The 27,422-nt window shown below is 41.3% G+C and overlaps 1 protein-coding gene across 2 annotated transcripts; it reads left to right on the top strand.

The window, feature by feature from the left end:
- The first annotated feature begins 2,564 nt into the window (after positions 1 to 2,564).
- On the top strand, positions 2,565 to 26,584 carry phldb3 (pleckstrin homology-like domain, family B, member 3). 2 transcript variants are annotated; one of them, XM_071469946.1, is made up of 15 exons: positions 2,565 to 2,874; positions 11,534 to 11,682; positions 11,939 to 12,049; positions 12,867 to 13,004; positions 13,501 to 13,629; positions 15,532 to 15,717; positions 18,119 to 18,229; positions 20,749 to 20,850; positions 21,080 to 21,170; positions 21,761 to 21,926; positions 22,802 to 22,883; positions 23,249 to 23,398; positions 24,071 to 24,302; positions 24,669 to 24,754; positions 25,740 to 26,584. In XM_071469946.1, the coding sequence occupies exons 2-15, from the start codon at positions 11,536 to 11,538 to the stop codon at positions 25,872 to 25,874; spliced, it is 1,866 nt and encodes a 621-aa protein (XP_071326047.1). In that variant the 5' UTR covers positions 2,565 to 2,874; positions 11,534 to 11,535; the 3' UTR covers positions 25,875 to 26,584. The 2 variants fall into 2 exon arrangements, with proteins under 2 accessions (XP_071326047.1, XP_071326048.1); XM_071469947.1 differs by having other exon boundaries at positions 2,577 to 2,874; positions 24,071 to 24,281.
- The last annotated feature ends 838 nt before the right edge of the window (positions 26,585 to 27,422 follow it).

Here is a 27,422-nt window from a genome sequence, read left to right as displayed (position 1 = left end):
TCAATGGAAAACCCCTCTGCCTCACCTAGTGTACTCACTGACACACACCTGGCACTGGTTTTCATTCAAAACAAGAGGTGTGTGTGTGACCGTTGTCACCCTCAAGCTGAAGATAAGTTGCTTTAGAGGCCTCACAGTCACTTCCACAAAAAATGGCCCCATTCTCTTGATCTTGTTTTGCTGCTGGGAAGCTAAGGTGCCAGCTGTCCTTTCACCCAGTCTGTGTGACCCATCTGCCAGACCTCTTTCAGTCTCTCTCCCTCTACCCACTTACACTGTGCCACCATGAACCTGCCGCCCATTCTCTCACACCGGCCACATGTCACTGGAAAGAATCGATTACACTATCAGCTCATTCAAAAAGAGCTGTAAAGAGGCCAGTCGGGATGATAAAGCGCTCAGAGTGAAGAGCAGATTTTGCCTAACAGACCCTACAGAAAATACTCCCATAGATACTTTAAGTGCCTAGCCTTGTATCTTGAGTGTAACTCACTACTTTGTACTCACAAGTAACTTCAGGGTCTTTATATACTTGTTGAAAATGTCTTTATCTTCCTACAATGTCAACAAGTGAAAAGTATTGTTAAATCTCAAGAGTACCACTAACATTTCTACAGGAGTTTACAGTGCTGTGGTACTCAGTGGTAAGGTTACAGTGACTGTTTAATGCTTTATGGTATTTTAATCTCTGCTGGGATCAATATAAGACTCCCATAGGGACTTAGAATGTGCTTGTGGTACTCAAATGATCTGAAAGCACTTTATATGTGTACGTAGTCTCAGTCATCCAGGTCATGGGATTTCTAATAGTAGTAAATCACACCTCCTTGATGGTCATGGAATATCTGAGTATATTTATGATATATACATTAGCACTAATATCCTGTAGGGTATTATGGTGATTTTGTTGTATTCTATAGTAACAAAGCAGGACTTTATTTTTTTTTTATCTGTTCCTATTGTCATGATTTTCCTGTAGGGACCTTGTTTTCTCCAATTAGAAACATGCTGTATTAACATCACTCAGCCTCTTCATCGCACACAAGGTAAAATGGGAAATGGGTCGAACAGACAGTCTAACAGCTGGTCCATGCAACTGTAAATGATACAGCCTCCAAGTAACTGTTATTCACCTCTGGCACTGTTGGTGCACTCACTCAGCCAGGCAGGATACCTCCTACTCATTTGCTTGTATTATTTCACTGTGCAACTCTATAAAGAAGGATAATAAATAAACAAACAATATTTCCTGAATGAGCAGTCAGTCACCCCTCTCTCAAACCAGCTGGACATTGAGGAGCCTTGCAGTTTCATGTGTCAAAGTTCAATCTGATTGACCTCTCTGCATGTCAGTTCCCAACCGGAACGTAAATACGTCTTGTTCTATTTTACATAAGAGTGAATAGGAAGTGAAATCCGGTCTTTCTGCATCCTCAGGTTTGGTCATGTAGAGACTACATTTGACTGACATCTCTCCGACACTCCTCTTTGCTTTAATTGTTGCAGCTGTTATGGCGGGACAAATTACATCTTTCATTCTTATTGGTTCATTGTTTGTATCTGCCAAGTTAAAGCCACTGTAAGTTCTTGATGAAAATGTGTGCCCTGCAGTTGTAGCCTCAAAAAAAAAGGGGCAGTGTGGCAGACAGCTGTGTATACTGACTCATTTATATGTCGAATTAAAAAAAAAGTTGTTTTTAAGTGTTAATTTACCCAAACACTTTCTGAGAGATGGTCAGACATCCAAAGACACCTTATGCAGTGATTCACAACAGGTAAGGTGACATAGTAGGGTTTCATATTTGAGGTGTTACAGCTGACCCTATGCCATGTTACATAGGACTGTGCTTACTGGTGCATTGTAACATAGTATGCACTTGATGAAAACAATGATTTTACTGTATATTCCCATGGATGGAGTACTGAAGTTGCTGACAGCCACAGGTTAAGAGGCTGAAGTGATCAGGAGGCCTCTCAGCCACAGCCTCTGCATGGAGGCTATTTTTACTCATCAGTGCAGTGCAAAAGGGGAAAAATAGTCAGTGTGAAAAAAACTGAAGTCAGAGCATGACACAGCCTTTCACAGTTTGCTGCAGCACATATTAATCTGCTGAAAGAAATCGATGTCTTCGTGTGGTCACTTCACCACTAGGACCAAATGATTTGTTTTATAAAAAAAAAAAAAAACACAAAGTGAAAATATTAAAACTGCCCCCTCCCCCACTGCGTTTTGACCTTTCAGCTCAGCCTCCTACTGTATCACTATAATATTAACACAAATCCCGTGGGAGCTTGTCATTAAAAGTATTTGAGCAGTTCAGTTCGCTGGCAGTCCGCCTGGGCGACTCCACAGTGAGAGAGCCCTGTCAGCTCCCAGAATAGAAACCTCATCCGGGTGCGGGACCTGAGCGGGTCTCTGACTGTAACAGTGAAGTTTGTGTCGGAGTGGGTACAAAAAAAAAAAAAAAAAAGGATATGAGCTCTTCACTTAGAGCCTACAACACAAACCACGGTGCCGCCTCCTCCGCCGCCTTCCTCCACATGCTTTCAGTTCAGTCTCACCTGTTGACGCCGACACGCAGCGCTTTTTTTTTTTTTTTTTTTTTTTTTGTCTGTCTCCTGGGAGGGATTGAATCAGACCAGGTGAAGATAAAACCACCGGCAGAGAGGAGATAACGAGGCTGTCACAGAAAACTGCCGCTGAAGTCCAAGTGACTGACTTGTGTCTGAAAATGAAAGCGCTTTAAAAAAAAGGAAAAGAAAAAGTTGGCTCCCCGTCTCTCTGCCTTTCCTTTCGCCCGGCGTGGCCCCTTCATGTTCCCGAGCGGAGGACCTCCTGCTCCTGTCGCTGAGGTTGAAGCGCATTTTTTCCAGGTAAGACGTGTTGTTTGCTTTAATTCGCTGTCCTACTCTCAGAACAGCTTACACAATGCTCATGAAGTTCCTGTCGTAGATATCAGAAGAAAAAAAAAGTCCCGCAGGGGGGAAATGCTCACATGAAAAGCTTTGACATTAATGAACTTCCTGGCATGGGGCAGTTTAGAGTCCCTCTGTTGTGTGGACTACATCACATCTACTTTTTGAAGCTTCTGCACTCATGACAAAAGAGAAATCAACACAGTTTCCTGAAATTGAAAAGCACAACTGTCCTCTTGCTTGAAACTAACTGAGCTCTTCGGCTGTGATTGTAAATTTAGTTCAGGTCCACTGGCTCATACATCATGATGTTTCATCCCTTTGGCTTAAAGACATAATTAAGATTCTTCATCTCTTATCTGTGAGAACAATCGCAGAAACTTTCTCTCAGCTAAATTGCCGTTTCCCAGTCAAACCGTGTCCCATGACGGTAACCTCAGTTTACATAAATTCCCCTTTTGTTTACAGTGACCCTGGGATATCTCGCCTTTTATCCCTCCATCAGCACATACAGGGTAAACAGAGTGGGTGGGAGAGCAGGTCGAGGGAGGACTGTGAGGAGAGATCGCCTTGGGCAGGGAGGGTTTGCTGTCTGGGGAGTTCTGCCTTTAGTTATTCTTTCTCTCTCTCTCCCTCTCCCTCTCTCTCTCTCTCTCTCTCTCTCTCACACACACACACACACACACACACATATCTTGTTTTGTTCAGCACTGGACAAATCTGTGTCTGAGCCCTGCATCCTAGTCTGTCATTAATGGATCACTCCCTCTTGCATCACAATTCCCAGAGGTTTACTCAGGGCTAAGGAATCTCTCGTCAGCGCCCTGAGAGATTTTCTCACATCATACCTTCATTTGTGCGCTTGCTACTTAACATCAATGAGATTTTCCAATGTGTAGCCCTGCTTAAAGCCGAGAGGTGGATGAATATGTGGCTTAAAAGATAAGAAAGTCAACCTTTCTTACACTTTTCTGTTTGTGATGTTCGGCTCATTTCACGTGGGCTGCACACACCAGTCGTTTGGACTTGTCATGGCAAGACAAGCACAGGTCTTACTAACGTTAACAAGAGTTGGTATCAGTTAACCCTCGTTGTGTGAGTGCACCAGTATGCACAAAAGCAGGACGTTGAAATCAAAGCATCATTATTGATTAATCTGTTATACTTTTGATTATCCATCGAGTCCATAAATTGTCACAGAATAGTCACATTTTCAATATCAGTCACTTTTTTGGTGTTTTTATCATCATCATTTGCTGTAGATATTAAAAAATATATAAGTTACTAAATTTGTTGCCATTTGATTTTCTATTGACGGGCTAATCGACGAATCTTGACTTATCCTTTCAGCTCCACATTGCAGGAGTTATTTTGTGACAAAACACTGACTTTTTTATGCAGCAACGTTCCTACATTTTCACGTTTCTTTCAGAGAAGCTTTACATTTTTATTAAACCTCAATACTTTCAGGTATTGACTGAATGTTTTCCAGAGCCCAAAGTACAAAAAAAACTGTCAAGCATCAGCTCCCGTGTTTACTCATTCACTGATCAGATAGTTCCTGATTTGAATCGTGAATGTGACCATTTTAGATTTTATTCAGGCAAAGCTCTTGTACAGCTGCCTGTGTTTTCAGTATTTGTAAAAGATGGACGCATCATATCTGCACCAGTTATAAAATTTAGCCACAGGCCTTGTTACTTGTGGTGCAGAAACCAGTGCATTATCTTTCTCCAAACTGGATTTCTCCAAATCCTTAAGCCTCTAGATCTGGAAAGGAGTCTGAGAGTTGATTCTGTGGGACTGACACCAGAACTTGACATGTACAACTGATGATGGTGATTGCTGAAAAATCTTCTACTTATAAAGCTACCATTGTAGTCTCTGCAAACCATTTTTAACCAACATCAGCTCAACAGCCAATTTTCCACAGGAATGCGGGAAAATACACCACGAAACATGAAACAGCAAGAGCCCAGAAATGCAATGTCCAAGAACACTGGCCTTAAGTTTACAGTACTCAAGTGTTTTTGGGCCATTTGTTATTTTACTGGTCATTAGTTTACTAGAGTTAGTTTAAAGCTTGATTCAGAATGTATAGGCCTGTGCTGTTGCTATTTTCTCGCAGGTGACACTGAGCATACCTAGCTGCATGATTAGTTTTGTTGTAGGCGTTGTCACCCAGGTGTCAGGCAGGATTTGTCACTTTTGCTCACAATAACAGAGTGGCAGCTGTGTAACAGCCAAAACTCCCTCCTCTCACCTGCTCTTCCTGCTCACAAACGTGGACTGTGACGACAGCTTCCTCCTCCTTGGCGCCGAGCCAGCAGGAGCCACATGCAGCAGGTCCAGAGGTCGCTGCAGGGTAGTCCACAGTATTTCATCTGTCAAATGACTGCATACGCTTTGGCCAGATGCCAGGATGGGGCCATAATGTGTCAGTTCTTATTTGTTTTAAGGAAGTAAAATTATGCACATAAACATTTATGATACAGCAATAGCTTTGCTGTAACCTTACTAAACCATAGCAGCCATCATTTCCCCTTTCATATGATCTAGTTTTTCTAAAATGAGGGCAATACTGGTGTTTTTTTTCTTTGATGGGAGCCAAAGTGTAGCTGGTCCAGACGGAGCGAGAAAGTGGCAAAAAGAGGGACCACTGTGTCTCCGCTTTGACAATAAAAATAGGAAAATTACTTATGCTCTCTGGAAACATTGTGTGCATAAGATACAGATGTGATGATGTCAGGCCTGCTACTGAACAGAAAGTTTAAAAGCCTGGAGATTTGGTCTGTTTGACTGAAGCCACAGCCTATAATTGTGGCCAATAAAAAAAAAAATATATGTGACTTACCCTACTATTTTATGAGGCTTAATAGCCAGTTTTGGTCTCGTGCCTTCTGCAGATGAGAGGCAACCACTTTCAGTAACCAAAGAAGCATTTTGTCATCTGGATTGGCGATAACTCTCTGGTCAGTGTCATGACACCGTGTTTATGGCAATGCAGCAGTATAGTACAGTACAATGCAGTTCAAGGTCACGGTGAATGTGTGTTCTTGAGAGCACGACAGATTTCACAACTTAGTAATCCTCTGAAAATGTTTGAGCTTTATAGTCTCATAGACAGGTGTGTTGCTGCTTGTTGATGAAATGTTGTAAATAAAGTGAGAACAATTGATAACCAGTGTGCAGGAATTAATTGTGTATATGTGTGTATATATATATATATATATATATATATATATATATATATATATATATATATATATATATATATATATTTTTTTTTTTTTTTTTTTTTTTTTTTTTTCCCTGCCAATTGCAGATTCTGCATCAGCCCGCAGAGCTAACACACATTGCCTGTTTACGCTGGTAGTACACAGTAACCCAGAGATTAGACCGTGTCAAAGCTGGGTCAGTTTGCTTTCTATTCATCCAGTTAAAAGAAGTGAAATTCTAAAAAAAAAAACAAAAAAACTCCATTAACATGTCATTAAATGTTACTGTAGTTATTGATTTGAGTGAGCTGAGAGTGGCTTGACCTCTGAGCCCAGCCTCTATGGATTAATTCTGCATTGCCCCCCCCTACCCCCCTTTTACTGGGCAGTTTTGCTCACGCGCTCCATGTGTGACATGTTTCCCCTATAGTGCCCTTGCACTGAACGCATAGTGACAGGCAGCAATCAGCATTCACACCCACACAGAGCATGCCACTGTCAGAGCTCCTTTGTCCGGTATGTAGCTGTTGTCAGTGTTGACTTTATGGTTTTGTGTACACAATGCTTAGCCCCACTTTTCCTTTTAGCCACTCGCCAACAAGGGGGTCCTGACAGGGACAAGGTCATTTTAGAGGGCTATTGCTGCTATTTGGGAGTTGCATTACGCTGTATGCTGTTTCAGGAACAGATCAGTCAAACTTTAAATATGCTTAGGCCCAGGTTTTAGCACCAGTGGGTCAGAGACATACTAACATGTTGCAAAAGTCAGCAATATAGGGGGACATGTATTAAAGGGGCACTCCACTGTTCACTGGTCCATGAGGAGGACTATTCATTCAGTGAAAACTGTTGTATCATGTCTTCGGTGGCTCTGCAGGAAGCATTCTAAAGTTAACCCTGAAGGTGTCACCAGCTATCAGCTAGAAGTTACATTAGCTGCTACTAGCATAACAGCACTGACTGGTGGTTAAGTTGTATTGTGGGTAACGTAGGGTTTTGACGAGGAAGATGATATCGCTGGTTTTGCTGCATCGATTTTGATCTTTTTTTTTTTCTTTTTTTAACTGTCAATCGTCTTTCCAAGAATGTTATAAGAGTGCAGAGCTAAATTGATGGAGTACAGAATAATTTTAGACAAGAAAGCCTGCACTAAACATAGCATTTTTATGTAGAAAGGTATTGTACTATTTCCATCCAAATGTAATGCAAATGTTTCCTGTTTTAAGAAGAAAAACATCAGAAGAAAGTGCATATTAATGTGCATTACCATCCAATAACATGTGAATATTAAGAGTTGGTTCATTGAGATAAACAAGCTGGTGCCTTTAAACCACTGCAGAAGAAGAGGGAGCAACAAGATGACCTGGGCCTACCACTCAAAGCTAAAACAGTGAAAACCAAAATAGAAACACAATGAATATTTGACTTTTATGTTTGTTTCATTATTACTTTGAGGAACGTCATAGTCTCCTCATCGCGTCATGCAGATCGGGTATTTTTAGTCTGCTGTACTCCTCTGCAGTTGAGTAGAAGATTCACTGGACTGGAAGATGCTTTTGCAATGTTTCGAGAATGTTATTTGTAAAAATCCCATGACCCCACTTGTAATTGATCTGACGATCCTCTGCGGGTTTCAGCTGTAATGACAAAACCCTCTCAAATTTTAAATAAATAAGTAATAACAATTTTAGGTTGAAAACAAACTAAAAAGGCCAACATTTTGGAAATATAACCATTCTCAGTAGAAGCAACCAATTTACTACAGAATATAGTTGTCAACCAGAAAAAATAAATGCTCAGTTTTCAAGATTCTTTAAAACAAAAGATTTTTAGCTTGCGAAGACATTTTTTCACTTGATGACGCTCTTGTGACATGCCAACTGGTTTCCTTGATGTGTCATTTGATACGCTGCAATATCGTCATTACTCCAAACACTTTTTTGTTAAAATGAGAGCGGTTTGATTATTATCTTGTAAATGACCTAGTTGCTTGTTACTCTGTGTGCTTTCAGAGTTAAAGATGAGCATTAAAAAGTCTTATTTTGTCATCTCAGCTTTTCAAGTAGTAAACAACATGGCAGCTAATGAAATGCTTGGATAAAATCTGTGGTCTGTGTGACCACTGAGCTGGCAGGCTGTCTCTGAAGACAGTGGGACTTCTAACGAACAGTTAAAACCAGATTGTGCATAAAGAAAGTGATAGTCCTGTTTGTTTTTACTGGATTTAGTCACTTCATGCAGCAGGGGACGAACACTTCATTGACTGACTTCTATCTGGATTGGTTGAGATTAAAGACCCGAGTGAAATGAATGGAGGTGGCTGAAACTTCAGCGGAGCCTCACAGTGAAAGGAGGAGTGATATGACTTTGCTGATGTGAGATAATATGACACCAGCAACGTTCTGTTGTGTTGTCGAACATGCATAGCTCTCTCACAGTGGCCTGCCTGCGTGCATGTGTTTGTGTTATGGCGAGTCAGCTGTTGCTGGTTATTGCTAATCTGTGGTTGATAATTAGCATTGCAGACTGGTGCACAGAAGTCCCGAAGTCTTCCAGGATCAGTCCGAGTGTCGAGGGTATGGATAGTCATTACATAACGCACACAAACTCGTGCACAAACACATGCAGACTCGATGCTGAACTGTGTCTCTGTTCATTCGACGTCTGCTATCTTATTCTCCAGAGGCGCTCTCCTCCCTATAATCAACAAAACAGTTTTTTGTTCTTTGATGTGGCCGAACTTTGCCCTCTTTTTCTTTTTCTGCATCTGCTGATGTTTTTCTTTCATCTGCAGTTGGTGCTCTTCTTACTGTCTCACTCTCTTTTGGTTTGTTAGCACATTGTGTTTGTTTAGGCCATTGTTTGTAACATTTGACAAACCGCTGTGATAACATGAAAGCATGGACTTTACTCCTGAAAGTCTGTCTCTCTCTCTCTCTCTCTCTCGCATTGATAGTGTATCTGAGTGGACTTGGGTCTGCAGGTCAGATGGCAGATGCTGGCACTGATGTTTGTTTGGATGATAATGTTACTCTGTGAATCTAGCCTTCCTCTGTCTTGTTTTCCCTGGAAGCTGACAGTTTTATTCTGGGCAGCAGTGGGTCAGAAAGCACCGCAGTGCAAAATATTAGGAGCAGGACAAACGATCGATGCAGTAATGTGTTGTCATGTGTTCTCCTCAGACGCTGCAGCAGAGATGCATTGTTTCTTCACCACACATGTGACCTCTTAACTCTCCTGCTTTCTGCCACTTCAGCCTTTTTACACATGAACACATGACTGATAGTCTGTAAACTTTGTGACATACAATTTTATTTCAGTCTTTTATAACACTCAGTTGTTTTTATGCAGTTTTTGTCATTTAACATTTAATATTTTGTTCTACAGTTTCACTGAAAATTGTCCTGCTATGTGGAGAGCACAATGTACTGTAGAATCATTTATATTACTAAGTCATTGTGCTGTGAGCATTAAATTGGCCCTTTTTATTTTATTAAAAAAGGCAAATATGATTTTTAACAGACACTAGCCCATGAAGTATTTTCCATGACCTTTACACCATGCTTAATGGAAAATCCTTGTTCCTGATTGGCTGGTATGTGTCTAGTAAAATCATTATTTTTACACAGAGGGACGCATTTATTTTCTTCACTTTCTAATCCTGCATGCATTTTCTGGGCTGTGCTCTTTTACTACGAACTCCTGTGGTCAGGGTCTTTTGAGTGTGTGGGGAAAATAAAAGCTGCATTTTTAATGTGTTGAAAACAAACTTCTCCTTTTTTAAATATGCTTGGTATGTTTCTGTGAGAGGGTTTTAATACCATCTTTGGTAAGATCAGGCACTGGCATGATGTATACATTTCAAAAGTGAAGTATCCATGTCCTTTAATTCTGCATCAGGCACACATCTGTATTTTTCATGTTGCCGCTTTTTCCTTTAAAAATATATATATTTCCTTAGATAATTAATATTACTTTTAATAGCTTTCCTGTGATGGGACCCTGTGTGTTAGCATCATAACTGTATAGACTATAGAAAATTGCCTGAGACATAGGACATAGGCATGTAAGTGCAATTTCAGTTTTGCTCCTTTCTTAACAGTTTTTCTCTGTTGTTACTTTGTTTCATCAGTCACGCAGCAGAAATAACCTTTATCACAGCCTCACTGGGGTCAGATAAAATAAAATAGTTACTTGTTTATCCTTGTTTACAGACCAGTATGTCCCTTTGAAGGGAGGCATTTCACTAACAATCATCTAACGCAGTGTATAATTACACTCATAAAAATACGATTATATGAAAACTATGTTGCCTCTGTGATCATTAGTTTGTTCTATGTCCATGGACACCTCTGAAGCTGCACAAGACATTGTGACCCACTGACATTTTACTCTCCACTTCCTGTCATTCTCTGCTCCCTCTCTCTGTCCATGCCTCCCTCTCACTCCCCCTCTCCCTTGTCTCTCTCTCTCGATGTCAGTGTGCCAGTCGATATTTGGAGGCCCTCACTCATATCTCTGCTGTATATTTATCTCTGTGCTTCCACTCTGCCTGCATTCCCTGCAGCCTAATAAGGTATGGATAGAAGGAGAGAGGCAGGGCACAGGGGGCAAGGGAAGATGGTGGGAAAACGGTTGGACAATAGGAATCAGAAGTATTTTCCCACAAATTGGTTTTGGTCTGTGGACACATGCGTGTTTCTGCTAGCATGCATGTTGTTGTATAAAGAGAGACCACACAGATGAGGGTGAAAGGGTGAAATAGAATAAAGAGACCGGGATAATATAGGCCTTTAGGCTGACGTATCCCCAAATGCTGGGAAACACTTTGATGTAGATGTAGTGTAAACACTATATAATGATATTTGCTCGGGTAAATGCACGTGAATGTGACGCGCAGCACAGAAAGTACAGCATAAAAGTACTTCAAAGTCTGTCTTGATGTTCTGCAACATTTTTGTGGGCAATATTTCACCAATTGTTCTAGCTCCTTTCATTTACTGTCTCTGTGCTGCTGTGTGTATGTGCATCAAAAGCCCCCAACAGAAAAGACTCTAGGTGTGTCCTCACACACCAAGAGTCCTTCGCTAAGAGAAAGAGCCTGAACTAGCAACCACAAACCACCGGCCACATCCTGTATTCGCTCCTCTTTCACTGGTGCTTCCTCTTTACTGTGAGGTGTTTTCTCCATCATGAACTGGGAGGGGGGGCTTCTGTGTTTTAAAGTGCATATGCAGTTTTACTCAGCTGTTATATCCCCTCTGTGACCTGTCACCTGATCCCTTATACGCCTTCAACCGTGCAACAGATTAGATTACCACAATATTCACTAAAGTCAGTCAGCCCCCCCTCTACCTCTGCACCTCTCATTAACTGCCTCCTCTGTCTTGGCCTTTTAGAAATGCCCCTACATAACATGGAGGGCTCCAGGAGCCAGTGGCAGCAGGGGCTACGGCCGCCGTGGATCCCCAGAGTGGCTCGAGGTCACAGTCCCGCCTCCTCAGGGGCGGAGTCGGACACAGAGAGCAGCAGCACGGAGAGCGAGAAGGTAAGTGAGTGAGGCGAGGCTGTTGATGATGGCGATGGAGTAACTTCCCAGACTCCTTTCATGCCCCAGACCATGTGTTGTTGGCACAGGAAACCAGCTTCTGTAGCTCTTGCATGTACGAAGAAAGAAGCATCTTCTTACATCCATCTAAACCAATGACTCACAGCACATTTCTAGACTAAACTCTTTACTGCTTTGAAGCTTGTGTGTGGTGACTCTGTTTTTTTTTTTTTTTTTTTTTAAACGTTTTTTACAGTCCTGCATTAGAAAGGTGGAGGTGGGCTCATTGAGGGTCATTTCATCGCCCTCAATGCTCCAACAGCGAATCGCAGAGATTGACCAACAAAAGGAGGAACTAAAGATTGAGGTGAGCATGTTAGACCAGTGGTTTCTAAAGTGGGGTCCGGTGACCCCCAGGGGTCCTTGAGAGGGTTCCTGGCAGGCCCCAGCAAAAAAGGGAATAATTATTTTTGCATATATTTCCATCTGTAAGTAACACAGTGACAGAATGTATGACTATTTTGGTCATGGGTTTCAAACACTTGTACACTTGCTTGATGTGAAAAAGTTTGACAGCCACTGTGTTGGACGACTGTTGTCCAATCACAGCTGGGCACAAAAACAACAAGTCGTCTGAATTTGGCACAAAAATGTGCAGCAGACCACTGAAGGAATACAGCTGAAACAGTTAAGTGATTGATCAAGACAATAAATGGAAAATCGAGTTAATTGAGAGGAAATTTAGTTTGCAAATATCTTTAACTTTTTTGCATAAATAATAGTTATATGGGGTTTGGGACTGTTGTTCAGATAATATGAGCTGTTTAAAGATCTTTTTTTCACAATTTTTTGACATTTCATTGACGATCAGAGGAATTGATAATGAAAATAATCAGAATGAAGAGGAAGAAATGTTGCCATCTGTTGTACAGCAGCAGATGGCAAGTTTTATTACAGTTTTTTTTTTAATGCACTATGACTGCTGCAACAGATTAACAACCACAACAGACCATTCACGGAAAACACTGAAGTGATTCCAATTGCGTCTCTGCTGAAGTCTGCATTTTAAAATCTCCACGCCATTTCCAAACACCACTGCAGTCACGGTAAAGGAATGCATATCTCCGACTTGCTCAAGCTCTGGTCAATATGAATCAGCTCAGTCGCGTCTCCTGTCCTTGCAGCTGCAGCTGGAGATCGCCCTGCTCCAGGGTGAGCTGCAGACGGAGAGGAACCAGCTGCACAGACACACACAGAAGCTGCAGGCTCTGCAGCACGAGGCCAGACAAAAAGAGAAACACAGACACACTGAAAGACAGAAGGTAAGATATACTCATATAGTCTTCTGTAACTAACTATCTGTTAAATTTGGTTGTTTATCTCTTATAGCAATAGAGGTAATGCACTTGTGATTATTTTTTTTGTGTCATGTCTCTGTGATTTATGTCTTTCTTGGAGACAAGACTAATATGTGTTGATTTAACATTTTAATGGCTTAGTGTAGAGATCACAATCACAACAGAAAAAGTAGGATTCCACAGAAACGTGTGGGCTTGGTAACATCAACACAAGATCCTTTTAATGATAAGTCAGTTCCCGTGAAATGATTGTTGGATGTCACAGGCTCCAGGACTTTGCCGGCTGAAGATAAATGTCTCTGGTTATCCTCAACAAACCCTGTAAATATGGTTGTGAAACAAACTAGTTGTTTTTTTTCCCTCTCTTTTGAAATCGTTTTTGTTTTGCTTTGGAAAATTACGTGACAACTGTACTCTTGCTTCACTCTTTTGTCTTTTGTCGCCACGTTTGCTACCGCAGGAGCGAGAGAGTCTGGAGGAGGAGAGGCGCAGGGTGGAGGAGCTGAGGAGGAGGTGTGAGGAGAAGGAGAAACTGATCCCCAGTCAGCCTGAGAGCCAGAGAGAACAGCTAACCCTGCAGCTGCAGCAGGTGAGTGGCTGTGTGTCATAGATCTTATGATAATTTGAGTTCACACAATCAAAAAAAAAAGATTAAAATGCAATAAATAGGTTATTAAAATGGTAACATTGATAAAAGGTTTGCGTAAAACACAAACACAAAAATTCAGTGCCCTTTATGTCACATGACCAGAGTTTAGTTACGGGTATGACCGTGGCATTGTGGGTCAGTGTAATGGGTCAGAGGAAAGATATACGGCTACATAATGTTATGAAGTCATTCTGCACATGGTTCAAGAGGCACACAATGATTGTCTTTTATTTGTTCACAATAGCAGATAATGCTGTTACTGTGCCTCAATGCCTTAACAGTAATTTAGTTTGATTTTATCACATTTCTTCGTGCTAACGTGGTGGTGCCTGTTTATTGAGGGACACGAGCTTAACATCTCTGGGCCTGTTTATCAAAGGACACTTCAGAGCTTTAAAATGACAGAGACGTGTATGTTTTGAACTTTTAATGCTCAAAACATAAAAGAGAAACTAAAGAGAGAAAATAAATCTTCAAAAGACATCTGTATGAAGCATGGCCATTATTTGTTGGACCAGTATAGCTATTGGCCATGTGATCCGAAAAGTTCAGCTTTCTCGAAAGATCCACAAAACTATCAGGAAAGGATTCATCATCATTGCCTGTGCAACTCTGGAAACTCACAAACAGACTGCCAGCACAACTGATCAGCACAGCTGTAGCCTGACACATCAGCTTCCCAGGAATCGTGGAAATCAAACTAGCAAGGTGATGTAATCTAAATACAAAATCTATTAGATTAGTTATCAGTCATAACCAGCACAAAAATCACCAGTGTCTACTTCCTACTTTGAGAGGGTTTAGGTTGTAAATCATATTTAGAAACATGTTAAAGTGGTACTCTAGTGGTGAGGATTTCTCTCATGGCCCAAAAAAATGTTTCGATTTTTGTAATTTCAGACAACAATCGACAATTTATGGATCAATGCTCTTTAGTCTCAAAGTCATGTGGAGTATCTGATCTTGCTGAACTTGTTTAATGAAGACAATACTACAAATGTAATGATGATCACAGTGGTGGCAGCTGTCCAAGTGAAACATAAGACCTGCTGGAGTGTCGACATGTTGACATAAGTGTTGACTCCAATACATGATGTTTTTTTTTTTTAGCTGCACAATGTGGGCTTGTTCAGTACCTGTTCAACCTGATCTGTCAGTGTTTCGGAAATATATACACACACACACACACATACACACACACACACACACACACACACACACATGCACACACACACACACACACACACACACACACAGAGCACATAGGACGTGTATTGTCTTTTGTAAATTAGACAGAACAAGATGGGAGGGCACGCTGTTTGAAAAGCAGTGTTTTAATGACAGGTTTGTTGAAGTCCAGCAGCAACAGCAGCAGGTTGTTACTTTATGTTGTAACATGTCAGGTTTATTTTGAAAGAGCTTTTAGAAACAGGTTCGACAAAGAGATAAAATGTCAGATTTGAAAAAAGAAAATGGCTATCACAATTTCCCAGAGTCACTGGTCCAAAACCTCAACAATATTTTCAGTTTGCAAACACATGTTGTCATGTTGGAGAAGCTTAAACTAGGTCATGTCTGACATTTTTGCCTAGTTTTGAAAATGGTCGCATAATAAATTCCTGTCAATCAACTAATCAATGAATTGACTAATCTTTGCACTGCTACACTATAACAATGGAGCATAGAAAAACACCAGAGGCTGACTATGTTAGCCAACTGTAAACATCATATGTAACCTGAAATTCTGTGAATCTGATATGGATTTCCAGCATTTTCAAACTAAACCATTGAAATAAAATCAAAGGCTGTTAGACGAGGCTTTTTTTTCTCTCTTTATTGCAGGAGAAAGAGGCGATGGAGGCAGCGGTTCGGGCCTTTGAGGACTGGGAGTTTCGTGTTCTGGAGCAAGAGAGCGGCATTGAGGAGGAAGAGGAGGAGAGCGGGGCGGACAACGAGAAGGACGGAGAGAATGAAGGGGAAATGGAGAAGGAGATCTCATGTCAGCAGCATGTGGTCAGCACAGCACAGGTGACCAATCTGTTTCAGAGAATTTCACAGCCGCTCTCTGACGTGTTGTACGGTTTGCAGCTTATCACCATATCATGAGCCTCATGTCATTATTTACCCTCGCTGGCTGACGTGACATTAACCTTCACACACACTTCCCCTCAATACAGATACGTGACGTCAGAGTTGGAGCAGGTGGAGAAAGTAACAGGAACGCCCTGCAATCGAAAGAAATCCAACACGACAGCCTTTCCTCCTGGCATCCCTTTTATTTGTGACCAGTAACTGACACAAAAAGTCATGTAGTCATGAGAGTTAAAATAAGGAGAGAGCAGAGCAGAAAGTGAACTTTACAGCCACAAATCTCTGCTCCTCTTATAATAATCAGAGTTGTTGGCATATATTCCTGAAGCTATAAATGTTGCTCAGGTATTATTTTAGTGCTGTAGCACAGTAAAAATTGTCTTTACGAACTTACTGGCCTTTAAGGATTTACATTGATATTTTTGGTTATTTGATGTCCCAGTTTAGAGAAGCAGCAGGAGCACAGGCACAGAAGCTGAGTGATGTGCTGCTGTGAACGGGGACAGCAAAAAAACGTGTTTTACCCACTTTTAAAACATGGCCACAAAAAAAAGCTAATATAAATTTAGGTGTACGATATATTTTGAATATTTTCACTGCTCTATCTTGTCAAACAGCCCTTTACTTTGGAAGGAACTTATTCCAACGCACAAGCACCTACACTTAGCTCTGTCTGACTCAAACAGCTGATCAGCGGAGTGATACAGTGCACGCTGTAGTTGTGCTTGTGGTAGTACAATGGTTCACAAACTGTAGTTCCAAAGAAAAGGGCTCTTTGACTGCAAGATAAAGTGGTAAAATATTCAAAATATATCGTACACTTAAACTGATATTAGCTTTTTTTGTGGGCGTGTTTTTAAGCAGCTTTTTTCTGCTGGCCCCATACACAGCAGCACATCACTCACCTTCTGTGCCTGTGCTAACGCCTGCTCCTCTAAACTGGCAGCGAGCTGATCCCAATCTACTGCAGGTACCATACTGATTATAGATAAGTGCTTCACACAGCCACAAGTCAAATAACCTGAACTATCACTTTAATGCCACATTAAATGGCTGGTGAGAGTGGGTGTTATAGCACACACACACAGACACACCCTTTCCTCTCCCGTCACAGCCCACGGTTGTCACTGCAGTTTAAGACTTGCCCTGCCTCCCAATCCCACTGTCAATTGGTGACATGAACGTGAACTCTTAACCTCACACTCACCAGCATCACCCCGACGCTGGCTCATGACTCTGTGCAGTGAGCATAATTACATCAGAGGCCACCATGAGAGACAAACTGGAGACTGAGACAGAGGCAAAGCTGAGGAGGAGAGACGAGAGACGGGGGAGGGGGAAAGTTTTGGAGAAAGTCTACAGAGTCGTGGCTAAAATGATGATTAGGATTATTTGAGTCCCATCATGCAAAAAAAAAAAAAAAAAAAAAAAAGGAATTAGTCGTGAAGTACACTCACTTTACGTTCATACTCGACTGGGAAGCAGATGCTGGTTGAACACATGCATGAATCAGATGCTTGTGATTCTGCAGTTCACTGCTGAATAGAGCAGCCTCGGTTAGATTCACCAGAACAGACTGTAACAGACTGTAAAACTCTTCAGATTAAAATGGTCATTCTCTGATGCTATGATTCCCAAAGGCCAGTAAAACATCTGTCAAAACACATGTATCTAACTTATTTCTGAAGTTTTTTAAAAAAAAATATAATATCAAGTGAGAGAAATTCCGTAAAAACTTATGTTTACATTCTGACAGGAAGTTCCAAACGGCTGCTTTTCCATTATAGATGATGAAAATAACATTGAATTGTTGGGCGATTAGCTGGAGTCTGTAAGAGGAGGAGTGCAGAGATGAAGAGGGGGATTGTGTGAGAGGGATGGTAGTTGACTCAGCTGCAGTGTGGCCTCGCTGCAGATGACAGCTCATCTCTAAACCCTCTGTCTGTCTGTCTGTCTGTCTGTCTGATGCTCACTGTGTCACATCTGCTGCCCGAAGGTGCTGATTTAATATCAGTCCATTATTTCTTTGATTTACACTCTCAGCCCTGCTGTCATGCATCTTCTCTCGTGCCTCTCGTTGACTTGCAAAGTGGATGTTCGATTTGCATTGTGTCTCGGCTGAAGAGATCGACTGAGCTCAGGGCCCTGCATTTCCTCACACAACACACACAGGCTGTCACATCAGGGATATTTACCTCATGTTACAACTCAGCATAATGAAAAGATTAAGTAAACTCAGGCCAGCCAGATGAATCCGCTACAGCACAGGGCCTTTCGTTTGAGGAGGAGAAACCATATGGCCGTCCACGCTGATGGGAATTATGTTGTGGATTTTCAGGAGCGGGTCCAGCAGTTAGAGAGAGAGCTGAAGGAGATGGAGTGGGAGAAGGAGAGAGAGCTGAGCGCCTTGAAGAAAGAGAAGAGAGAACTCATCCACACAACACAAACGGTAAGAGGGACTATTGCTACGTAGTTTGTCATTGACATTTGATACATCACTGAAACAGCTTTTGAATTTTGCACAAAGAAGTGAACCAGCACATGTTAATGAAAATGATGGTTATGTAAGAAATCAAACCCCAGTTCTTACCAAGGGAACATTAGTTATATAAAATGTTGGAATGGAAATATTGTGAGTATCAGAAGTATAAGTATAAAATATATTCACTACATACTGCTTTCAATGGAAGAAACTATATGGTGTCATTTCACCTTAGCTACCGTATACATTTTGGGACATGGTCCAATGCTAGAGTTGAGTGACTGATGATGTAACACCATCGGTCGGCCAAGTGTTGGACTTTTCCCATTAAAATGATGTGATGTGAACATTTTCTATGAGATCATCAGGGGTTGTTTACAGCTGATCTACAACAGTTTTCATCTTCAGACCCCTTTAGTGACTTTTTTTTACAAAAAACCTATAAAACGGATCTTTTTCTAGAGGAGAGTCAGCAGTACTGACCTACTTAAGTGAGTAACTTCAATAAAAGTAATTTTAACACATGCCTGATCTTTGTATTTAGAAAACCAATGTCCCAAATCACTTCCTATTTAGTGTAAACTTTATGCTGTATATTGTCCCCAGTTGTGAGAAATCTAATTAGTTTTCATAATATATAAAGTGGTGAATGAGTAAACAAAGGAGTGATTTTTGGAAGGTTAGAAATCTTTTCTGAGGAGTGCAGGTTTATGAACTCCTGAAAAAAAACAAAACAAAGTAGGTGCTTTGTCTGTTCAGCACCAAACATCAGTCATGTAAAGACAGCAACTAGCTGATGAACGTACTGGAGTATTCATCAGCTAAAGAGCCACAAAACAGAGCAAGAAGAGAGTGAATATTGGGCAGCTGAAAACAAGGATCCAGATAATGCAAATGTTGCTCCATGTCTGTAGGATGTCTTAAAATCCAACTGTTCGCCATATCAACTGTATGAGGTGATTATTATGTCAGTGTTGTTTGCAGCTAGATTGCAGCTGCTGTCAAGTGGCCAAGGGTTAAACAGGCTAACTAAATGGGGGACCTATCAGGTGTGCTAACAAGCTAACTTACTCAAACTAGTACAATAATATTGAATTCAAAGCTGTTGTAGTATTATACCCTATATAACACATTGTTTATAAGGTGAGTCTCTTGAGATGAATAATCTTGTGTTCACAATGGTCCTGAGTTAAATTTTCCCACAGTGCTTCATAAAAAGTGGTGAAAAATCTGATCAAACTACATGACACTGTCTTTTAGCTCTTTCCTTTTTCACTGGTCTTCAGCTCAGTTTTCAAAAACATGCCACAACTGTTTTTAGGCTAAAATCTAGAAGACAGCCCACGCCATGTGTTATCAGTGTTTATTATGAATACTTGCTGTTCCAAAGTATGTGATTTACTCAGTCACTAATTAAACATTGCTGTGACTTTATCACACAGCCAGTGGTTTGCCTTTGATCAGACTTATGACCGCACCAGTCAAAATGAGGAGGAGACAAGATGTGGATGAAGAAAAAGCAAATCAGACACGGAGAGAGTGAGCGAGAGAGCGAGGGAGGGGGAGGAAGGGATTAGAGGGAGGAGTGAGCAGTGAGAGGGAGGGTGCTGCGTTTGTGAATGTGTGTGTACATGTGAGTGCGTGCGAATGTGTGAGAGGGAGAGAAGGCGAGCTGGGAGAAGTTTCACATCCTTGCAGCAAGCGGTAAGCTACAGAATCTGCACTCAAATTGATCTGCATGGCTGACGCGCGTTAAAATTGTGTTTGTCACAAAACTGCCTCCATGTTTAGTTCATCTGCTCTTCTAAATGAGGGAATAGAGACAGCTGGGGGTCGGGCAGAAGGGAGTGGCAGTTCAGAGGAGGAGAGAGGGACAAGAATATGTCACACAACACGACCAAGTGTGTGTGTGTGTGACTACAATATGACTTTGTGCAGGATGTGGTTTTAATGGTGAGAGCTCATTGTGTTGGAGAGAAAATGACATACACAGTAGATAGTTTTGGAAAAAATCAATCTGATTCTATCTCATTGTACCAACAAGAGACACTGGAAGCATTTGTAACTGATTTTACTCTTAGATATGTACTAAATCTTGGAGAAAACAGTTACAAAAAGCTTTTAAGTCTCCATTTTTCATAGATTCCCTGTGGGCAAGTGCTAGTGTAGAGTGGTGATAGAGACAGATAAGGGTTAAACACTAGACTGCATGTGGCGACTGAATTGCTCATGTGTTTGTGAGTCAAGCAGGGAGGGAGGGAAAGATAGTGAGGCAATGATAATTTTTTAACTCATTACGATCCCTCTTGGAAGTGGAGTTTTCATTCTCAGCCAGATGTGGTATGTCTAACACAGCAGCATTCGTCAGTCACTGTGTTTATGGTCTTGCCCTGCTGCTGCGGTTCATATAAGCTGTTAATGTTTTAGCCGGTTTTCATCGAAGACGTGTTACTGAATGTCAAATGAAATTTAACCTGCTCCCACAGGTTCACAAGGAAAAGAAGCTGCTCACTGATTGGTCGAACATCACCAGCTCTGCCCCCTGCATGATGTCACTTTCCCCTCTGACCGTTCACAAGCCCCCTCAGGTATGCCACCTGTCACCATGGAAACAAGAGGGCTGCAATTTAAAATTATTTTCATTGTGGACAGATGTTTTCTTTTGTCTGTCCTGTAGTCCAAAACTCAAAGTTTAATATCACAGAAGGCTATATTAACGTTATTATTAAAATAGTACCAGATAATCTTGTCATAGTTTACAAGATTTTATGATGAAGTTGAAATGTCACATGCACAATCTGTTCTCTTATTTTGTAGGAACCATACAAAGAATCTGCCAGTTTGCCCAGAAGACGGGGCTCGCATCGCAACAACAACAAACTCAATGACAGGCCGATATCAGCACAGGGTGAGCTATTCCCTTTTTCTCATTTCTATTGTGCTCCTGATTGCTTAAGCTGAGAGCACCGTGATGCAGAACAATAAACACTCTCTCCGTGCACTCATGCCCTCATTTTGTCCGAGTGTTTGTTCAGTTCCCTCCCTTTTAGTCAAATCAAAGGTGTGTCAGTCAGTCAGAGTCACCAGGTTGTTATTACGTTTGAGGAGAGCAGGATTTACCTGCACAGACCGGACAAGCCAGAGAAGCGCCCCTATACTTAAGCCCAGAGTCTCTTCAGTGGGATCTGTTTTACACACACACACACACACACACACACACACACACACACACACACACACACACACACACACCTCTGTCACCAAATATCAGAGTGGCCTGATCTGCAGGGTCATGTCAAGTCTTGCCAGGTTTGTCCTCCACCTTCCCCTCACTTACAGTAATCTGTCCCTGAATGCTGTAACTGAATATTCTTGATCCAATGTGATTTATCACCTTGATACACTTGCATGACTTCTCTCAACCCACACCACACTTTATATAAAACCATTTGCGCTGACCGACTCATGTCTTTCTCTATCTTCTCCTTCCTCTCTCAGGGTTGGTGAGGGCGCTTCCAGACAGCCAGACGCCAGAGGCTTTCACTTCCCCACTTCCCTCCCATAGACTCAGCAATGGACACAGCGTTGGGCACAGACCTGGGACCAGCAACGGTGGTGGGCTCCTCACTCCGTGCAACAGTGCGACGAGCTCTCGCGCTGCCAGGTCAGTTACTTCATCGCTCGTTTGATGAACACGAGGATTAAATTTCTTTGAAGAAGTCAGTGGTAACTCTTTGCGATTACATGAAACAGCAGGGGCAGGGATGTCATTGATGCAGTTTATGCCTTGTCTTGAAGAATTAAGAAAATTTGAGTATGTGAAGTGTTTTCCACTTTATGAAAGATGTGCTTTATATTAAAGATTAATTGTGTTACAACTTAGGTCTTATTTTGGTAGTTTTGGCCATCATTATTATTGGTTAGTATAATAATATTGCACTTATGAAAGAAACAAACACCCGACATTGCTACAACAAAGTCTGAAAGAGGCCCAACCATGAGCAATTAGATGATCAGGTAGTAAACAAGGCACCAGTTAAACCTGAGCATCTAAAACACTAGGTTTGGAGGTAAAACCAAAAGTGAGTGTCTGAAATGTCAGTAACTGTGTGCACACAAGCACAGCAGGTCAACAAACAGTTTGGACACTGATTTTACTTTTCACTGCTGATTTACTTTCCAAAACACCAGTATAATTGTTTGCCTGTTCATGCTTCTTGCCTCGTTGGTGGTCGACATGTTTCCAAATAACTTGGTAAGGGTGCTGATGGTGTCCAAAACTACAAAACTAGACCAACCACATTTATCCTTCAAGTAAATTTGCTCATACAGACCAAAATAATGGAAGTTGTGATTGATGTCTTTATAACTCTCAAATTAATGTTTGTTTTGATATTTTTCTGCTTCCCACATATTTTTGTGTGTTTCATTGCGGTACCAGCTTTAACTTGACTTTAACAAAAAAGCATGATTGTGTGTGACCAGTGCAGTGATTCTGTTCCCATCAGTAATGAATCAATGTAACTGTTCCTTTCCCAGCCCGTGCCTGTTGGATCTTGTGGAGATCGAGAGGAAGCTGAGGGAAGCCAAGGCAGAGAGAGAGAGGCTGCTGAGAGAGAGGGTGAGTCACCTGCCGTGGGAAACACTAGCTGGCACCTCTAATCACCCGCAACACACTGCATTAGACATGGCTGTCTGATCACTGACACCCACTCAGATCGCACACGATGGTCCAAGAAAACTGCCAGCAGATATGTGCATGTTTGTTATGTGTGGATGCAGCATTGGGAAATGCAGAGACTGAAAAATGTGAAGTCATATGATTTTAATTGATGTGGAGTTTTGATTCTGGAAAGGGGGGGATTCCCAAGTTCACAAGTTTGTGCAGCATCATCATTGTCTTTTTTTAATGTGTTAATCTAAAAGGGGTTATTGCATATTTTGAAAGATGGCTAATAGTTTTCTATGATTCATATGTGCGTGCAGGAAGAGCGACAGCGGTTGCTGTTGGAGGAGAGAAGACAGAGAGAGCTGAACTCTCCCAGAACAGAACCACTGGAGCCAGAAACTCCAGAAAGGCCAGAACCAGAACCAAAGGAGCAACCAAAGGCCAGTTCTCCCCCAAACTCCCCAGAGGTGTGTATGAAATGAACACCACAAGGCAGTGTTAAAGGTCCTTAGAAGAGATATTTTCTCAGTCAGCTTCTTACTGTGAGCAATGAGGTTGTACATGAACACACATCTGGTTATTTAAAAGCAGCTGCAGGAGGTGCAGGATTAAAAACCAATCTTTAAAAGAGATGCAACAGAGACTGAGCGCTCCCAACTTTTAGTCTCTAATGCAGGTCAAAATGCTCCAAATGCTGCATCCTACATTTCCCATAATGCAAACTACCTAGTTAGACTTGCAAAGTAAACGCCCACATCTTATTAAACTTTTTCCTGTTTTTTAATGCAGGCTTTCAGTTAAACAAGAGATGTGCAGAGAGATTATGATGAAGCCACCAGATATTTACAATTGATATTATACAACATGTTAAATTCACTTTGATATGTAAAATAGATGGAGTGCTCATTTTTATAGCATGTTTCTGTTTTTCCTGTGTTTGAATCTTTTACACTTATCAATGTTGTCATTGTTTGTGGGCGATATCTGAAATATGAACTTAAATCAGTCAGGTTTTTGCACAGTGTAGGGAGCCAGGAGAAGCTAAGGCAGACACTCATTCAACTACGTGTACAAGAAAAGCTCAAACAGGTACTTTTTGACTCTTTTCAACCACATTTAAACTCCATTTGTCTCTGCAGCAGCGCAGCCTGCCCCTCTTCCTCTCTCCGAACTTTGACCTCCGGGCCCACGTGGAGTCTTTGGGTCACGGGGTGACTGGCTGCACAGACCTGCGGCTGACACCTCGACGCTGCGCAGGCTTCTTGACTAAACGAGGGGGGAGGGTTAAGACTTGGAAGAAGAGATGGTTCCTGTTTGACATGGACCACAGAAGACTAGCCTACTATACAGGTTATACTGGCTGGGGGGATGGTGTGTGCACATAATGACCACATGTTTGCATGAGTGAAAACCTGTCAGGCATGTTTTAAGATAATATTGCATCAATAACAAACAACGTTTTCTCAGCTTCCATTCCCCATCTGTGTTGCTCTACTGTCTGTTGAATCATGCAAAATGGTTTATATCAAGACAAAGTAACTTGAAATAGTTGTTAAAAATTATATTTATATACAGTGCATACAGTTGTGAGAGAAATATGACTTAAAGTAATAGTGAATCTATTTTAAATTCATTAAAAAAAGTTGCAGAGTTGTAATAACTTCTGTGACTTTTATGAGTCCTAATGACTGTGTCCTTACCATATTTTTTTCTAACTTGCCTCTCCCTTTGCTGCAGACTGTGATGAGAGGAAGCTTAAGGGTGTCATCTACTTCCAGGCCATAGAGGAAGTTTACTACGACCATCTACGAACAGCCACATCTGTGAGTTCTCAGACAGTACACAAACTGATTTAAAAAAAAAAAAAAAAAAAAAAAAAAAATTCAAAGTGGAGTGTTTCATCTGACTGACTCTGTGCCATATCTCTGGACTTTGAATCCGCGGGGGAAACAAACAATCCAAAGGTGCCTTTTTGCACAATGTGTTTTTAGAACTGAAATCATTCAACGTCTTGTTAAAGATATTGTTCGAACTCAGGAGAATCTGAGAGCGCTGCTGCTTTAACCTTGTTAATGAATATCCTGTATCTCCTTAGGTTAGAGCTCTAATTAATCTCAGCTCTGAATAACCACCCTGGGATCTCATGTGATTTGAGAATTCACTCCCCACGTCTTATGTATTTACATGAGATAAAGTTTGTTTTACTGCTTTGAGTTTGCTCCGTCTCCAGATGGGTCAGTTAGATAGATTATACACCTGGCAGATTTACACAGGATTAAAAACACAAATAACCTTTAATTATTAGATATCAAAGAGGGGGGTCTCAGGTAACACCAGTCCTGATGAGTACAGCTTTATTTGCTGCTGGCAGGTCTCAGATCTTAAAACAAAGTGTCACATGACACTATAGGTTCAGATTACACCATGGAAAACCCTGTTATTTCTCTTCAATGTATTTATAACTGCTCAAGTAAATCAGATTGTGCACATAATTTCATGTTCTTCATTTTAATGTCAGTCTAAGTCGTATGGAACATCAGTCATCACAAGTACAATCAGTTGTGCTTACAAAACTGAGAAACACAAAGAATTCTCAAGAGGCAACAAAAGCCTGTTTTTCTGCTTCTTAGGAAAGTAAAGACGGAAGCGTGAGAGCCGAGCTGAAAACCTTCAAATGAGCAATTGTAGCAGATCCCTGACAAATGTTGAACAAATCAATCACCACTATGGGAAAAAAACCCCAAGTCATGTTGTGCTGCGTCTTCTTCATGACTTATGACATTATCACTGTGTGTCCCTTCTCTTCAGTCTCCGCGGCCCAGTCTGACGTTCTGCGTGAAGACGTACGACCGTCTATTCTTCCTCGTGGCTTCCAATGCAGTATCCATGCGGATTTGGATGGATGTCATCGTCACGGCAACAGACGAGCACAGCCGTTATTGACCTCTTGCATATGTGACTGTAAAATCCTTGAGTGAAGCTACTGAGCACTGAGTCACCCACCCTCTCCTCCACACGTCTGAGGGGCTGGTTCGGCTGAGATCCACGTCATGCACACAGCTCTGTGCCCGGACTCATGAATCTGTGGATAAAGTGCACCAGAGTCGGGGCTGATGTGCTTGGACAGATTTGCTGTAACGCAGCGGAGGAAGCTTTTACTGGATGAGTGATGCTTGAGTGGTGGCAGAGGTTCACCACTGAACCAGCTGCCAACCGCAAGCAGCTTTACGCACCAATCTGCACACTGGGCGTCTGTTACTGGGAAGTTTCACTGTTTGAGCCTGACCTCCCTCTGCTGGCCACAGTCCAGCATTACAGGACTGGTGTACAGTACCACACTACTTCAACAGGGAGTGGACACAATAATGGCAACACCTATTCAGTATAATGAGATCCAGTGTAACAGTCCAGCGATAAGCATACCTTTGTTAGACTGGCAGAGAGGTGTTGAGTTTTTGTGTTGGACTGTTGTGTCTTCAGGTGCTGCCATTAATATGTCCACTTCCTGTATCTTTGTTTTCAGTAAAGACAGATTGTACATTCAATTTTGTTGAATTAATTTATTATCTGGAAATTTATATGGATTTGATATGCAAATAAGTGAAGGCATACACTGTTATAAATGCACTATTAAATGTTTATTTGTAAAAACAGTTGCTTTAGTTTTGTCCTCTTTTTTTCCAACATAAATCATAATGACAATAATAGAAAAAAATGTTTCGTAAAATGTTTTCCATCATTCATGCAGTCTTGATGGATTTGTGTGAAGCACCATTGTCGCTGTTTTGAGTTACAATTTTTCTTCCAGTTGTGCTTCTTCCAGTCTCAAGTTTTACAATTAAGATATTTTTTCAGTAATCATTAGACATTGGTTCTGTGTCAGGGCCCTTTTTACTTATTAACAGTGTTTCTTTTCTTATTACTACAGAGATAAACTACAATGCAACTCATAGGAGCACAGTTATTTTTTAATGTTTACTGTAAATATCAATCACATGATCCACACTATCCCCAACATATGTGACCTCTATGTGACTGGTATCTTTCCAGCATTATCAACATTTTTTAGTGATACACAACACAAATTACTTCCTGCTAGGAACTTGATGTTTCATAATCTGTAGTTCAATAGAACAACCATTTGTTTTTAATGTGATAAAACCAAGACAAAAAAGACACAGCAAACACAATGTAAAGTAACTGTTTATTAAGTTGTAATGTCCTCTACGTTGTTGAGTTGAAGGATCATCCATTGTTTTTGTCATGCTTAGGTCAATCTGTTGCAATCACAGGTACTTTTCAACTGAAAATCAGCTGACAGTGTTGAAACATCTCTTCCTTGGTACATCCAGGTGCTTGTGTGAAGATTCAACCACAGAGACAGCTTTTCATTTTGTGAACAGGCACACAAAATGCGTTTATACTGCAGTATTTGTTTTCATTGAATATTAATTGAAAATAACAGCTTCCTGCAAAAAAATGTACAGTCAA

The sequence above is a fragment of the Trachinotus anak genome, unplaced genomic scaffold (genome assembly GCF_046630095.1).
Source record: "Trachinotus anak isolate AG129_WGS33_773 ecotype Australia unplaced genomic scaffold, CSIRO_AGI_Tana_v1 ptg000032l, whole genome shotgun sequence".
In the NCBI taxonomy this organism is placed as follows: domain Eukaryota; kingdom Metazoa; phylum Chordata; class Actinopteri; order Carangiformes; family Carangidae; genus Trachinotus; species Trachinotus anak.
This window is presented reverse-complemented; position numbering and strand designations above follow the sequence as displayed.

Bases quoted from the DNA above. Each gene is read 5' to 3' on its own strand.
- phldb3 (XM_071469946.1), top strand. From the start codon at position 11,536: ATGCCCCTACATAACATGGAGGGCTCCAGGAGCCAGTGGCAGCAGGGG. The intron at 11,683-11,938 runs GTAAGTGAGTGA...CGTTTTTTACAG, and splicing joins GCAGCACGGAGAGCGAGAAG to TCCTGCATTAGAAAGGTGGA. The intron at 24,303-24,668 runs GTGTGTGCACAT...CCTTTGCTGCAG, and splicing joins TTATACTGGCTGGGGGGATG to ACTGTGATGAGAGGAAGCTT.